Genomic DNA, 15,666 nt, shown 5'->3' with positions numbered 1-15,666 from the left:
TTACAAATTCCATTTTTCAGAGTTCTCTTACATCACTGTTTCTTTTACAGTCACAAACGGGACCAGCACACTGAAAGACAAAAATACGGTTATTACCCCACTTTTTCTTTAGAATGGATTGCAACAATTTCGCTTACATCATTACCACATTACAGTCCATAATAAAAAAGGTAATAATACCTTTATCATGACAAATTAAAAAATGTCCACCAGCAGCATTTTATTCTAACATTCTAAAATAATTGCAATGACATATTTCTCTTTTATGATTTATTACTTGACTACTTTAAACAAAAAGCCTCCGAAAACCTGAAATTCATAGCTCTGCTTCAATACAGCAGCACCAGCCATTTATTTTGCCACTGTGTAACATTGCCATGTTGAGATTAGTAACTGTAACATAAGCCTAAAAAAACCCGAAATTATCTTACCGGATCCCTGATGGATGTTTTGGTGAAATTCTCTATCCAGGAATTTATGTCAATTTTAATTCCAACAACTGAAAAAAAATGCACAGAAAACCAGACACATACATTTTTACAATGTAGCAACATTTTTCGCTTATGTTTCCTCTCACATTTGAAAACTCCTGAGCTGGCAGATGCAACTTTCCTGAGACTACACAGACAACAAGACTATTTGCTCTCAGATATGCCTTGAAAAGTTGATTCCAACTCACGTTACAGGCCACAGTTTCACTTAGTACGACATAATTTTTGCTATATAATTTAGGGACTTCATTTAACAGCGCTGCATTTGGGTTGAATATACTGTTCATTACAGAGATATCTTCCTTGGGGCTTCCATAAGAAGTACTGCCGACAGCTCTCACACTATTAAACACACTTCCTTTATATGCACTTTCTTCCTTGGCTACAGCCTAGCCAATGACCTAACACAATAAGCTGATACAAAGAATGACACAGTAACCGAGCAGGACGCTTTGGAACCTTCCAGGGTCGCACCCGTCCCCCATATCCTCTGCTATTGCTCTCTCTGAGGTCCCCAAATAACAGTACCTCATGTATTTGCTGAATTTTTCTGCTGCGAAAAACCACCACCAAAAGGAACACATTAACTACCTGACTATCAATGTCAATTAGCCCCTGGACCTTTTGGCGCCTAGGGGCTGATACCTTGCTGGTCCCTGCCAGAAACCTTTCTCTGCTCCAAACTCCAACATTCCACCTTGTATGGCCTCAAGATGCCTCAGGGACTCGAAACGAACTTGCATTCGCCACCAACGGTGTCCGGAATAGACTTAGAAGTATACGGTCATTCAAGCCGCGCCCCTTAAGAGGCTTCGCTACCCTGACCAGTGCTAGAAAAATGTGGGTGATGTGCAAATGACTGAGTACATACAGAGGCAGGTGACGGGGTGGGAGGGCAGGCACCTAAATGAGCCACTGACACAACCACACTAACTGAGAAAACGTGCAACTGGGTCAAGGGAAGGAGGGTGGCAGACACTAACCGGTACACTGAACGTACACAGTGAAACTGCCTCGAGGCAGAACCACCCCCACGAGCAGAGAGGTCATTTTACCCACGTTCCCAGTCTGCCCTCCCTACTCTGCTCTCTTTTACCGTTCCCACAGTACTGCATCACACAATCCTTTTTCCACCTCTGCTCTGTCTGCTCACTCCAGCCCACCTCTAATTCCCATGGATCCTCAGTTACATGAGTTTCTCTGTGTCCTGCATTGCCTTTCCTTTGCCAAACAACTCATTTTCGACACACTTCATTGTAACATTTAAAAACCAAAAAAGATCCCTACTGAATTCTTTTCTACTGATACACAGTATAGGTATGTCGTAATACCTCCTTCCCACCAATGATGGACACTTCCCTTTCCACTTTTACTTTTTTTTAGGCACATTGACATCTTTGGCCATACATACATCTGTGTATTTGAAATATTTTATAGGGCAGACTACTAGAGTGGCCTTCCCACATCAATCCAGCATTTAGATTTTTGACATACAATACTAAGCTCACTCCATACCAGTGTGTCAACAGTGCATACACAGACACACTTTGCAAATCGCTCGATTCTACATTACTACTACTGTTTACTTTATCCCCCATCTCATAGGTAACAAACTGTGTTTCTTTGTATTTTCCAATTTAGAATGTCTTTGACTTCTCTTTGGCTGAAGCTTTCTGATGGCCTTCCTGATAAGCACTGTCAGCGTATAATATAAACATTCGGTCACATTTCATTTGGGATGTGACTATGCACAATACATATGCTTACCTGCAGGTTTGAGAAGTTTGCCTTGGATGTATATTTCTACAGCTTTGCTTACCATGATTCCTGATTCATAAGCGCCAGGTCCGCTTCCTAGAGAACACAGACAACAGACCTATATAGATCACCACAACACCATTACATTTCTTTCCCTACCTACAGGTGCACAGAGTTCTTCTTCGATATTCCAGCATAGCTCTGTAATCAAGAACTGTGTGCTCTCCTGTTCCCTTTTACTCCTTTATATGCCAGGCTGATTGGAGTGTCCATGAATTGGTTCTCATTAATTGACTTTGGCATGAAAATGACTCACCTTAGCGGCATGTACTTGCCCAATAAAAAGGGTGCACGCCAGATCCCTGCTTCACGACAGGTGCTACAATACTGGGGAGGCTACTGACGTGAAGTGGAAAGAGTGAGCTTCCTTTTACAACACTGCCTTTCCGTCTCACCAGATATATGTCCCTGGACAAAACTGAAATTCTGACCTTCAGGTTCCCCATTTATGAAAATTATGATAAGTAAGACCAACCCCCAGAGAGGCTGAAGAATTAACTCAGAAAGTTTTCGGGAAAGAACTCAATAGACTACTTAAACATTTAGACCATTATGATTTTCCATAAACAGTATGTCCCTAACACTGACTGAAGGAGGGTAAACTGACTACTTTTCAAAAAACTCATGACACAGCCTTTGACATATATGCGGCTTGTGGAGTGCGGCCTTCTCTCCAGGTGTTTCTCTGCATTACACGAGCCCGCAGACAGCCTGCCTCCACCTGACTGGATGGCCACTTCCTGCGCGTGCATCTTACCTCCTCCACTGAACGGACGCTTCTGCCTTTCCGATGTCACGCGTATGGAATATGCATAATACTGAGTATCCTGAGCAATCACATACCACACATTGCTTTGGTGGATGGCAGGTAGTAGCAATAATTCATTCAAAAAAAAGTCATTGAGATGGCTGAATTCTACAGTGGTACTTACTGTTAAAGTAGGGAGCAGTGAACACATAGTTATCATTATCTAAACTCCTCTTATAGAAGCTGTCCTCATATGTTTCCGGGTTCTCCTGCCAATTTTCTCCAGCCCTAGGGAGGAAACGGCTCATCATTTTCATGTTTTACTCTACGTTATACCATACTTTTCCCTTCGTGCACATCACTGAACTTTACAGATACGTCTGCATCTCAGGTACGTCTAAAAAGCTCAGTAATAACGGATGGTGTACATGACACGCGTGACTAAGCAGCAGATCGCCATACAATGAAACTAAGGATCGGAAAACGCTGACTCCTGGCTTTACCCTGCCGTTTACTAGCCAGGTCATTATGAACAAGTCAGTTGACAAGTCAGGTAATATTGGTAAGCCTACACAGCCCACTACATGGGCTCTTCTGAAAGTAACCACCATTGAAAAACCAGTGACCACAACGCTGGGCCACACAGATATCGCCAAAAGACAGTAACCGCTATGTTTCTTTAACCAGGCGAGATTATGCTGGCAAAGACAAAAACCTCTTAAAATCTCTTACATTGTGTAATATGTATGACAAGCAAACACACCAACAGAAAAAACACTGAAGAGTCACATAATCCCATTTTTGAAAGAAACGCAGTATTTTAAGAATGTAAGCACCTTCAACCCACTCCAATTTTATCTACTGACAATGCTCACTTTCTCTGAGGCACAGCTTCCTGGCACAGTAACGTACACATCCTTGCAGTAGTCTGTTGTAATATGCTACTTTACACAGACATTACTAGAACTTACTCTTTAGGATACACTCTGGTAATCCCACCATCAGTCACAACAAACCGCGCCTTCACACCCTTGCTGGAACAGAAGACAGAAGGAGGAAATTTTCATTCACTTCACTCTCTGTAACATATCACTTTAAGCTGTTGGCTGTACAAACAGAAACAGAGTGAGTTCCTAGCATAAAGGAAGTCAAAGGACATATGTCCATAGATGCAAACTATGTCTTAATAGGTAAAATATTTCAGAAATAGTTACAGGGAGGATGCTTAAGGAAGATATTTCAGAGAAAACAGCAGTACGGTTGCATTTTGAGGCTCGAATAGGAGGTAAAAGAGATGACAGACCCAGAAGGAAGCCCTCCCGTGCAAGCACAGAGTCCGTGTGCGGAGAGCTAGTGGAGAGAGAGCGCGTGGTGTAACAGAGCATAAGGCACGGGGTGATCCACAACAGGCAGGCAAGTCCCGTGTATCAGCTTCTTCAGAATGGTCAGCCCACGGATGCTCCAGAAATCCACGCTGCGGAGCCTGCACCCCCTTGGTCCTGAACTGAGAACGTCACTTGCAACCTGAGACTCCGGCCACGTACGAGTTACATGGAGAACAGACTGGCGGCTGTGTGCAGAGGGGTGACTTGCACTAAAGGCACAAAAACCAGCTGCTGTGAGTCCTGACAAACGAAAACTCAGGACCTTGAGGACGGAGATGAAAACAATTGGGGCCAAAAAACTTTCACCACTTGCTGACGGACTGGAAATCGGGTGGAGAAGAGACTGCAAATGAGAACCACAGTCAGATTTCTCAGTCTCTCGCCTGTATGGAAGGCAGGGCTCCTAGCAGGCTAGGCGACCTAGGTGACCTTTCCCTAGAAACCCTACTTTACCACAAGCACCCCTTTGCTCATTCACAACGCAGTCCAGACGTATGTGTTAGGCTCAGTCACGGCACATGTGAATCCGGACACACCCACCACTGAAGATTCAATCAGTCAACAACTGGAAGATGCCTTCTTTTGAGGAACTGTTATTACAGATGATCAACTTAAAATTTAACAGACCTACTTTCCAAACATTTCCCAGAATAAAGCTAAGCTGAAAGACGTAATATTTCTTTTCTCTTAATAAGAACAAATACTTACATGTTTTTCTGCTTACTCCAATAATTTTGCACAAGTTCATTTGTAAAGCCAGCATCCAGCAAGACTCTGTTAATCAAATCCGTGTTGCCTGCCACAAGAAAATGACAACCTCCATTACACCCACACTTTACCGAGGACAATCACACCGCGTACGTTCTCACTTCAGAAGCGCTTCACAGTGAATACTGCTTCTGTGAAATACACCCTATTCATCTTCGTCTTCCATACTGTTCCTCTTCCTCACATTTTCAGGATATAGACACACTTCCCACTGGAAAACCCGATTCTACATGAGGCAACTTACTCTGCACACATCATCAAAAAGATAAACATGCCACATCATCATCATTTCATAAGTAATTTTATATATACACATAAAACTATATAATATGACAGAGTTGACTTCTGCTTTCTGGGCAAGGCAAGGCACAGGATAACTTATCACAGACCAGCGCCACTCCAACATTGGCTTCTGGGATCCACTGCAACGGACGAGAGAGCACAGGCTTCAGGCTGCTGTTTCTGGAATAACAGAAAGCCGTCCTCCTGGCCCAACATCAAAGGTAATGGACGGAAAAGATGCCGAAGACCAAGGGCCAATTAAGGTACGTTCTTAAATAAAAAACGTGGCTCTCCTCCCTTTTGCCTGGCTCCTCTGCTCTGAAATAACCCATAAGTACCCTCTGAGGCTTCACATGTATGTTACGCTTCCTTTCCATTCAGGTAACAAATACATGGTCTACATGTTGTATTACTACAAGAGATGGCAGTGGGACCGGCTGGAAAACATTTCACTTCCTTTCATTTAACCTTTCACCCAACATCAGAGGGTCGTTTTAATCCACTTTTTACACTTCCTTTCCATCCATTCTAGGAACTACCTTTTACATTACACAGCGCGAGAGACAATCACTTTACCAATAGCCCATTTATATAGTACCTCGTACATTTTAATTCCTAAGTCCTTTTAGGTAAAACAAAATAAAAGAGACCATTATTCTACTCTGTAATATAAAGCCACACTTCACATCATTCCATACTTTTACTGGTACTTTGATTGTGCTCCAAACCTAACATTTATCTCGGAATCTGTGCCCTGCAGCTGATTACACACACTAACTAGATTCCCATATTACACATACACACTCTTGCTTGTTTTCACATGGCTGCAGAAATCAAGGTGAACATGCAGAAGGCAGCAACTCCACAGCACACACATGTAGGAAGCGCAGTAAGTTACTTCACACATCAGGTGTGCCCTGTAACTTTACTTACAGATTAAGTAATTTTCTGAAGCAAACAAAAAAATTTCTCATTTGTTAGCTTTCAATCACTGATACCTACTTTTAGAGTTAGTTTTACAGATGATTGATAACATGAAGTCAGGTGTCACTGAGAGAAATCTACAGTATATAACCCTAACAGAGGACAATATACATTCTTTTATAGCTATTAGCTCTTTCTCATAATTAAAAAATCCAGTAAGTTCTCAACCCTTTACAGTTATATAATCACTTCATCTGGTCTCCACAGATTTCTAGGAGAGGGAGAAAAAAGATAATTGAAACGAAGGAAGAGACTGAGGAACGTACATAACAGCACTGCTAATTAGTGCCATAATGCTGACAGTGTTTTCTTTACAACGTATTTATACTTCTCTGACACAAGACACATCCAATTAAAGGAACAGTCAGTCATCTTATTATCTCAGCTCTGTCTTGCAAATGCCCCTTCCTCACTCCTGGCAAATAAATGATCACACTGAATGCTCCGCTCAGACCGAGCTGACAGTGCGCAGGAAGTCCTGACATCACGCGTGTTCACGTGTGATCAGGGCAGACTTCAGGGGCCCTTGACAGGCTTGCAGTGGCTCTTTAAAGCCACTACCTTATTCCTGTTAGAGGGACCAAGTAGTTATTTCTTCTTATGAGAGAAACACGTTTCACAGCCAGCTTTAAGACGGGATTTGCATTTTTTACAACTGAGGAACCACTGTTTTTTTACACAGACCAGACAACACAGGGAGAAGGAGGACGGTGGGGGAAGGGGAGAAAGGAAGAACAAGAGAAAGAGGACAAAAAAGTCACTTATAAGTGTACTTTTTTCCTCCAAGTTACATTTACTCAGGTAATTTCTCCCAGGCAATCGGTTTTCCTCTTATTTCCTATGTACACCGCATTTTCCCTGATAGTCTTTTTTAATAACTTTCTCTTCCTTAAATTACCCTACTTAAGATTTTAAACTGTTTCAAAAACCAAGAATCCATACATCTCTATGAAGTTTCATAGGATTAACGATACGCATTTCTCTGAAAGACACATACAATGGTTACAAACCAATTACTACAATTTATCTATTCCAACTTGATGCACTTCATACAACGCGCTATCATACCTACGTATTTTTAAGATTTAAGTGAGATCAACATAGAATCTGAAAGAAAGAAAACCCTTCAGTGATGTATCATTTCTATTTTCTTTTCATACTATCCATATTACAACTCTTTAAATACATTGGGCGATATAAGTAAACTGATAAAAATGTGTTTTCCTCTATGCAGAAAGAATAATGCCATGAAAATCTTTCAAAAGATCATTCCAAATTAAATTTCCTAAATTTGCGAGCAGCAGAGGGAACCATGTCCTACTTACATCTAAACATCAGCAAGCATTTAATACCTGACTCAGAATATTTGCTTTTACTTTAGAATACAATCAAACTTCTTTAATGCAGAAAAAAAGAAGGGCCACTTGCTTACATTTCACCACTAAACATTCAGAACAGTACATAACCCGGCACACCCACAAGCTAGGCTGAACCCAGCTTTGACTGCTTTGGAAACAACCACAGTGAAGCGATTGTTGCAAATGACTGCGTACTTACATGATGGGTTGTTTGGAGTTTTCCTATCTATAAACTCATTAAAATTTAAAAGAAATTCGGTGTTATTCTCTGATATTTTAAGGTCATTGCAGTAATCCCTACAAAAAAAAATTGTGATATTAGACATGAAAATCTAAACTTTAAAAATTGTACACAATCATCACAGGAAATGAAAATACTTCTTTTCTTTTTTAATAGCTGGACAACTGCACGCTGCTGACTTTCTGGTGATGTCCGTTTCCTCACCTCTGTAACACAGCTATAGAGCTATACTTTGACACCAAGTGTTAAGGATTATAGAATATATGTCTATGTCTGTATCTATATGCACATCTGTGTGTCTCAAGCATTGGACCTTTGCACAGCAGGTACTCAATAACTGCTTCTGTTACTCCCAATACTATCATTGTATGCTGGAGTTTCACACTGTTCATGTACAAATTAAGACTGAAACGCTGAAATAATTTATTAAATACTGACAATAAACCGATACTGTTAACATTTCTATGAGAAGTTACTGTATTAAAAAAACAACTTTATAAACAGCAGCATTGATTTCTCTACTCACTAATTGCTGTCACTCTTGACTTAACACAAGACAAGTGTGCCTCTACATTCAAACCACTGCAAGACTCTGTTTTGGCACATGAAACACATTAGTCATACAGATACACAGTTGGAAAAGGGAAGAATCTTAATAGTCTTTTCAAGCAATTGTATCTATTCCTTTTCTTTCCGGACTAACACACCACAGACTACTTACCTGAAATTTCCTGATAGTTCTGATATGAAATCTTACACAATCCGAACTTTTTGTACTGTTATGTTAAAACCCAGTGCACCATCTTACATATACTTTGAATGCGGATCTCACCTGTCTGTGACTTTGCATTACCACACACTGGTCATTTGGAAAATATGCGTTACACAGACCTTCCAAGTGGTGACACATTTCACTGTTCAATACTGAAAATTCACCTTCCTTAAAAACATTACTGATTCCCCCAGACAAGTCTACTACTGAGAGGCTGCCTTGCTTACAGTAATAAATAGAATAATACATATACAGTACCACACAGTTATAAATATAACTTTCCTAAAACAGATTTTGTCATTGGGAACAAATACTTTCAGTTGTTTTCTTCAAAGTAAAAAGCTCACTTAATTGATTTTTGAGAAACTGGTGGCCAAATACACAAGTTTCAATAATCAGTTATCTCTCATTCATTTTTCCCAGTCCAATGACATTTCCTGGGGAAAAAAAAGGCGGGGGGGGCTCCTCTTTCAGCTCTCTATTCAAACAATCACATGGGAGCTTTTTTTGAGGAACGGTCAAGTTACTCTCGTATGCAGGAAAACTTCCTTTTTCTCCTATGAGTCAAATGTCAATAAAACTATTACTTCTTTGCTTTTAATCAAGGATATTTTACAGTGAAACTGCCTTTTTCCCCGATGCTGGCGGCTGGCAATGAGGATTACAATGGCGACCAGTGCACTTCTGCGCCGCTGCCTTGATGCCTGATAAGGTCCCAGCTCCCCACTGCTTTTCTACTGTCACTGCAAACGGCAACATGATGAAGGAGACGAACGCCAGTTACCACTGTTAGGAAAACAGCTTTCTCCTTGCGGATTCTCTGAAAGACACTTTGCACAAACACTCCCTTCTCCTGCCTTTTACTACAAATTAGTAACTACTATTTATTTAGAGCTACCTTCTTATCAAGAGCTTTGCTATATATTTTAAAGCTTACAAAACCTCTATGAAAGAGGTATTACTGTTACCATTTGGCAAGTGAGGACACTAAGAAAGAAACGAGGGGATCTGAGTAACAGCCAGGACAAGGAAGATTGGGAAACAAACCCTTGCTCTATACTCTTCCTCTACACTTTCCGTTACTGTTTCCCATTAATAACAGGGATAAAAAAAAAACCCATGGCTGATGTCACACCTGAATGTCTCCTCTAGCCAATTTTTCTTTTCTTTACTCCAACTTTCTGTTTATCTTCCACAACTCTTTAAAAACACGTTCAATGATTACTTTCCTACAAAATGTTTCCTACACAGATATTTTACTCTAAGGTACTGGATAGTCTTTTGAGGTTCCCCGAGCATGCCTGTACGTAGTCAGTGCAGACACCTCTGTCTTACAGTAGTGAGGAAACGGATTCAAATCCCGTATTACTGAGCACCTCTAAACTGTTTCCTTATCTTTGAGACGGGATGTTAACACTAGCTTATTAGAGTTCTTCTGAGGGAAGATTATACTCATGCATGTAAAAGACTTAACACATGTTACCTGGACTGGGTACTCACTGGTCTGTCCTACAAGCTACAACACTTCTTCCCTTTTCTGGTATCTTCTCCTTCCCTAAACACACAGGTGAACTCCAGTCCTCCAGCCCATCATACTGATACTGTGACTTAGGCCACAGACAGGGTCCACAGGCTAATCCTTGCTGAAGTAAACTAAATCCATTGCCTGTGAGTTGGAAACCAGAACTGAGAAATACCTTTATCCTCTCTGGGAGTACCTGGACTTTTACTCTGCTTAATGGTGAGGTTGAGGCATCCAGTCTGCTTGGTCTGTTATTTAATAACTGAGAGACATGAGTGAAGAAGTTGCCCAGAGAAAAAGACATCTCAGATGCAGGGAGAGTCTCAGCAAGAAAGCACCCCTGACATTTCCATCTCTTCTCACATCTGTGCTATGTGGATATTTTCCTTTCTGGTTACAACTAGTTTTAGCAGTTACGTTGCTCAGTTATTTGTATTGGAAACACTGCTAGTAGGACTACAGGTCTTATTACTACTGTGATTTCTAAGACATTCTTCAAATCTCTCTAGATTCTCCACTCGCCAAATATTTATAAAACCCCTACTGTGCATCAGGCAATGGATTTGACTTGAGTATGAAATGGGAAGTCAAACTGATGCCATCATGTTCTCTTCTGGAGAAAGTCAGTAACATGAAATGTGGCGGCGCTCTAGTGCGGGAAATACAGCATTGCATGGCGCAGCAAGCAAGGGTGTCTAATCCAGCGATGATGGCAAAGAAATTCCCAGATGAAGGAGCTTTGAGGTTGGAGCTTGGGAGTAACTGGCAGTGTGTGCATTCACTCCAAAATAGAAAGGAAAATTAGCTGACGGAAAGGGTAAGGACAAAAAACCCAATGCATTTAGGAAGTCAGACAAGTGTTCTATGGCTGGAATTAGGAGCAGACATTGGCAGACTGTTGCTTACAGGCCCAGCGAATACACGACTCAGGCTCTGTGGGCCAAGAGGTCTGAGCTGCAACCACTCCACTCTGCCTCTGGAGGGAAGGCAGCCGTGGACACCAGCCAAGGTCCGCGGCCACGTGCCAGTACACCTTCCTGAATGCCATACACAACCAGTCTGACGCTGCAGTTTGTCAGCCCCTGATCTAGAGGAGACGGGACCACAATGGAACCTGGGACTAGCGACAGAACATTTGAAAGCCACGGTATACTGTACAGATTATCATGAGGACGACACTGAGCCATTGGTTAGGATTTAGCAGATGAGAAACTTGATTTCACCGAAATTTAAAAAACTCTCCAGTGGCAAAACGGAGACAAGAATTGGGAGGTAAGGGCACAATACTAGAGGCAGTGAGGTTAATCAGGCTGCCGTAGCAGTTAGGCTGTGAGAAACCTGTGGCTGGTACTAGAACGCAGGCAACAGAGTTTGATGATACACTTGATACTCGTAAGATTCTTTCTACTTGGCAAGACCTGGGGATGGATCAGAAGTTACATACACGTGGAAGACACCTAACAGGCTTCAAGATTGGGCATTTGGGGAGGATAATTTTCTCATTACTGAAGCAACACAGACAGAACAGTTCTCCAAAGAGGACACGTGTTTAGGAGACACTGAAATTGAAGCACATACAGGAAAGATTCCTGTTACGTTCCACAAACATAGATGTCTCGTATTGAAATATATACATATATCTATATCTATATCTGTATCTATCTAGCTATCTAGTAGTCCCTATGTCTGAAAATATACTGTTTCATCTTATACAGTAACATACAGTCTATAAACCGCATTTTTTGTCTATCCTGTTATTTTCCTAATTGAGACATGTAGTCAGCTTACAGTGCTGTGCTAATTTTGGGTGCACAGCATAGTGATTCACTTATACACACACATATATATATTCCTTTTCATATTCTTTTCCATTACAGGCCATTACACGGTACTGAATGTAGTTCCCTGTGCTATACAGGAGGACTTTGCTGTTTATCTGTTTTACATACAGGATTTAGTGGAGGGTGGAGGGATACATTCAGAATTTGGGATCTGCAGATGTCTATTTTCCTCTTAAATGCTATGACCATCCTGTAGATTTGGAAGCCATCACCTGAAACTGTGAGCACAGAAAAGGGGGCGTCCCTGGTATGTCTGCAGCCTGGGAATTGGAAGACCAGAGCGCCAAGGCCAGCAGCTTCATGTGAGGGAGGGAGGAGGAAAAAGACGACAGCGTGTCACCAGGTAAGACGAGGCAGAGAGCCCAAGGAGCCTGTGCTCGGCAGCGTCACACACCCAAGGAAATGCACGCAGGAGAGCTGCTCGAGGGCAGAGTCACTCCCACGGCCAGGAACATGCTCTGTAAGCAGCGATTTCTCCAACAGTTCTGTATATACATTCCCCATATTTTCAAGACGAACCAACAATTCAGATATTCTTACACAGAAATAAACTTGAAAGAGTAACTCAGACCAATTTCCATGACCCTCTTCTTTGAGTTCTTAGGGTCATTTAAGAAGGAAAAAATAGGAGACTTAAAAACTACAAGATTCTGAATCTATTCCACTCCTTAATTTCACCTAGATTAATAGGATGTTATTCATTTGTATTATGATATGTGTCTGCTGGACATTGGAAGTCAAAAACTAAGGGGAGAAACAGGAATAAAGAAACTCTTGGAGTTACTGAATGGAGTTTCAAATCATTACAAGACAACAGAGGCAGACATGCAAGTGTCTATCAGAGCTAGGTAAGGGGGATTGTATGAGAGAGAAAACTGGGCATCAGGAAAAAATGTTAACCTTAAAACTCCCGTGAGACACTGTCACTATTAAAATATGTCTTCCCAAAAACCTGTGTTAAGAGTATTAAAAGACTACAACTGAAGCAGTCATTCTCTGAGGTACCCACATTCTCGTGTGTATATCCGCACATAAGTATCTGTGTATCTACGCATATCTACCTCCCGGGGCACGTACATACACAGAGTCCGTACGTGAATACACAGTCACAAACGCAAATACACTCTTCATTCTTGTGGGATATACTGTTAGCTCCAACAAAATCACAACCTACATCTATCCTATTCACTACCATCTCCCCAGGTCAGCACACTGCTTAGCACATGGCAGCTGCTAAGTACCTGGATGACTAAATGTCAGTTTCAGTTATTGTTCCCTTTTGTCCTATAAGACGGCATGCGATAACCCACAGCAGTCTCGACCCGACCTCACACCTAATACTAAAGACCTGTGCATCCACATAAGCTATAAAACAGAAAGCAAAACAAAACAAGACCTACCTTGGTGCTAAGAACGTATAGCCAGATTCTTCAAAATTATCTGGCTTCAGTGTTTCTGAATCTACAAAGATAACGTTACAGGGTTAGACAAACAATCCAGAATATGCATCCAGAGATTCGATGACAAAGCATTTGGAAAAAAAAAATCCCTAATTAATAAGAAAAAAAAAAAATAGACGACTTACATCCTCCGTTAAAACATATCAGGGACCATACAGTTCCCCAATACTTTCCAGTAATAAAATCAATTTCACTTTCATAAATGGATGAAATCACTTCTATCAAAGACAATGCTACTACGTCTATACTTTTCCCATGTACTAACCCAACCAGAACCAAGATATTGTTTAAAAAGCGATTCATGTCCATGATACATTAGAGGGATTCATTTGACAGGTCATTATAAAAATGTTTACCAACATTATGAAAAAGACAATGATGTCAATAAACCCCATGAATGCCCTTGGTGAATTAATAACATTCTTCACACTAGTATGAATTAGTAATTGGAAGGAGCAAAACACATATTTAACTCTAAGAAAAAACTTGAAAGTGAAACCGGCTGCATATGAAAATAAGCGTATTCTTCTCCCCCCTTTTTGCCACGACCGTCTGAGTGACCATGGAGAGGCACAGAGGATAATATCCAGAAGGAACAGAATTATCACTGGAAATGTCAAGTGTACTAAACAGAAAGAAATCGAGCAACAAGAAAATACTTGCCCTTCATTTTGCCCTTTTTTGCTGTGAAAATCCATCAGAAAGAGAAAGCAGGGAAACAAAAAAAAGAGGGTAAAGCAAAGGGGGTCACAAACAATATTTTATTCAATGCCTTTCTTGAATAAAAATATTGTGCACAGATCAAAGGTTTACTTATGTACAGCTGTAGTCTGGGGAAAAAAGATACATTTTTGAGGACTGGCAAGTATGTCCTGCCAATTACTACTAGAGCACCGTCTCTGCACTGTGCTTATTTCAAGGGTCGATTTCAAGGGTCTATTTTGGAAAGTGGTTAATGCAAGTGCAATGCCAATGATGCTAGCCTGGAACCAGAAGCATTTACCGATCATCACAGACCCACTAGGCCTCCCCTCATTTACCAAGTGAAGAACTAGCTCATGCAAAGGTGCTGCTTGTTAAAAGACCATCATATCTATCTAGCTAGTGAAAGTGGAATATAAATGTATAAATTACCACAAGGGACAATGAGAACCAGGACTGCACAGAGCAAAAAAGAACTGACAGAGACACGCAAGAAACTACAGCTTATGTAAGGTCACATGTAAGAGGTATATACATATATATATATATTCACTATACATATATATATTTTACCTTCTCGTATCGGAAAAAATTTAGGTTGTTAGGAATAATACAGTAATGTACAAAGGATATGATGGTCATTTTACTTTACTAAATCTAGTCACCCAAGACAAAGAATGACTTGAAATATGCACCTAGAGTTAATAATTACTCCACATTCCAACTGATGCTTTGAGAAAAGAAAAAAAAAAAAACTACTCCATTTGAGTTATTGAAGACATTAATTTAGATTATTAGAAATTCATTGCCAAACCAAAGCCAAAGACCAGTGCAATTTACTTTATTCAAAGTCGAAGATGTGGAGCCCAATACTATTGCCAAATGTAAAAAGAAAAAAAAAAAAAAAAAAAAAAGGAGAAGAAGAAGAAAAGAAGAGAAAAGAAAAAACTTCACTAACATAGTGCCATGAGTACAGACTATGTGAAACATTCTGCGCCAGCTAGCAGACCCTCAAAACAACAGCAACACACAGGGCACAGCGCTGCAATGATTCTACAAGCACAAAGCGAGGCAGGGGAGGATGGTGGGGACCGCCAGTGACACTGGAGTACCTGCTCATATTCTATCTGTGTAGAATATTTCTTGTTCCTTGCATGTTTGGAATGGGTTAGAATCATTGCTGTTGATTTGGTAGTAGCACCTACTGAAAGCTATAATAAGCCGTGGGTATTCCAAAGTCTAGGCGGAGTCACACCTCTGCTACTAGGAGATAACAAAGAGACCCTGCAGCCGC

General features: G+C 40.9%; 1 protein-coding gene across 10 annotated transcripts in view; it reads right to left on the bottom strand.

Moving 5' to 3' along the window:
• Positions 1–15,666, bottom strand: part of CACNA2D1 (calcium voltage-gated channel auxiliary subunit alpha2delta 1) — a 426,371-nt gene that overhangs the window by 25,916 nt on the left and 384,789 nt on the right. For 7 of the 10 annotated variants that reach the window (XM_032484117.1, XM_032484116.1, XM_032484108.1 and 4 more), the window contains 9 exons: positions 14,334–14,354; positions 13,611–13,671; positions 8,034–8,131; positions 5,151–5,238; positions 4,029–4,091; positions 3,242–3,345; positions 2,259–2,345; positions 432–499; positions 32–70 (listed from right to left, as the gene is read on the bottom strand). In XM_032484117.1, the coding sequence (XP_032340008.1) occupies positions 32–70; positions 432–499; positions 2,259–2,345; positions 3,242–3,345; positions 4,029–4,091; positions 5,151–5,238; positions 8,034–8,131; positions 13,611–13,671; positions 14,334–14,354 (629 nt within the window). The remainder of the gene's footprint in view (positions 1–31; positions 71–431; positions 500–2,258; positions 2,346–3,241; positions 3,346–4,028; positions 4,092–5,150; positions 5,239–8,033; positions 8,132–13,610; positions 13,672–14,333; positions 14,355–15,666) is intronic. The other 3 variants (XM_032484111.1, XM_032484114.1, XM_032484115.1) reach the window with 1 other exon arrangement.

The sequence above is a fragment of the Camelus ferus genome, chromosome 7 (genome assembly GCF_009834535.1).
Source record: "Camelus ferus isolate YT-003-E chromosome 7, BCGSAC_Cfer_1.0, whole genome shotgun sequence".
Lineage (NCBI taxonomy): Eukaryota > Metazoa > Chordata > Mammalia > Artiodactyla > Camelidae > Camelus > Camelus ferus.
This window is presented reverse-complemented; position numbering and strand designations above follow the sequence as displayed.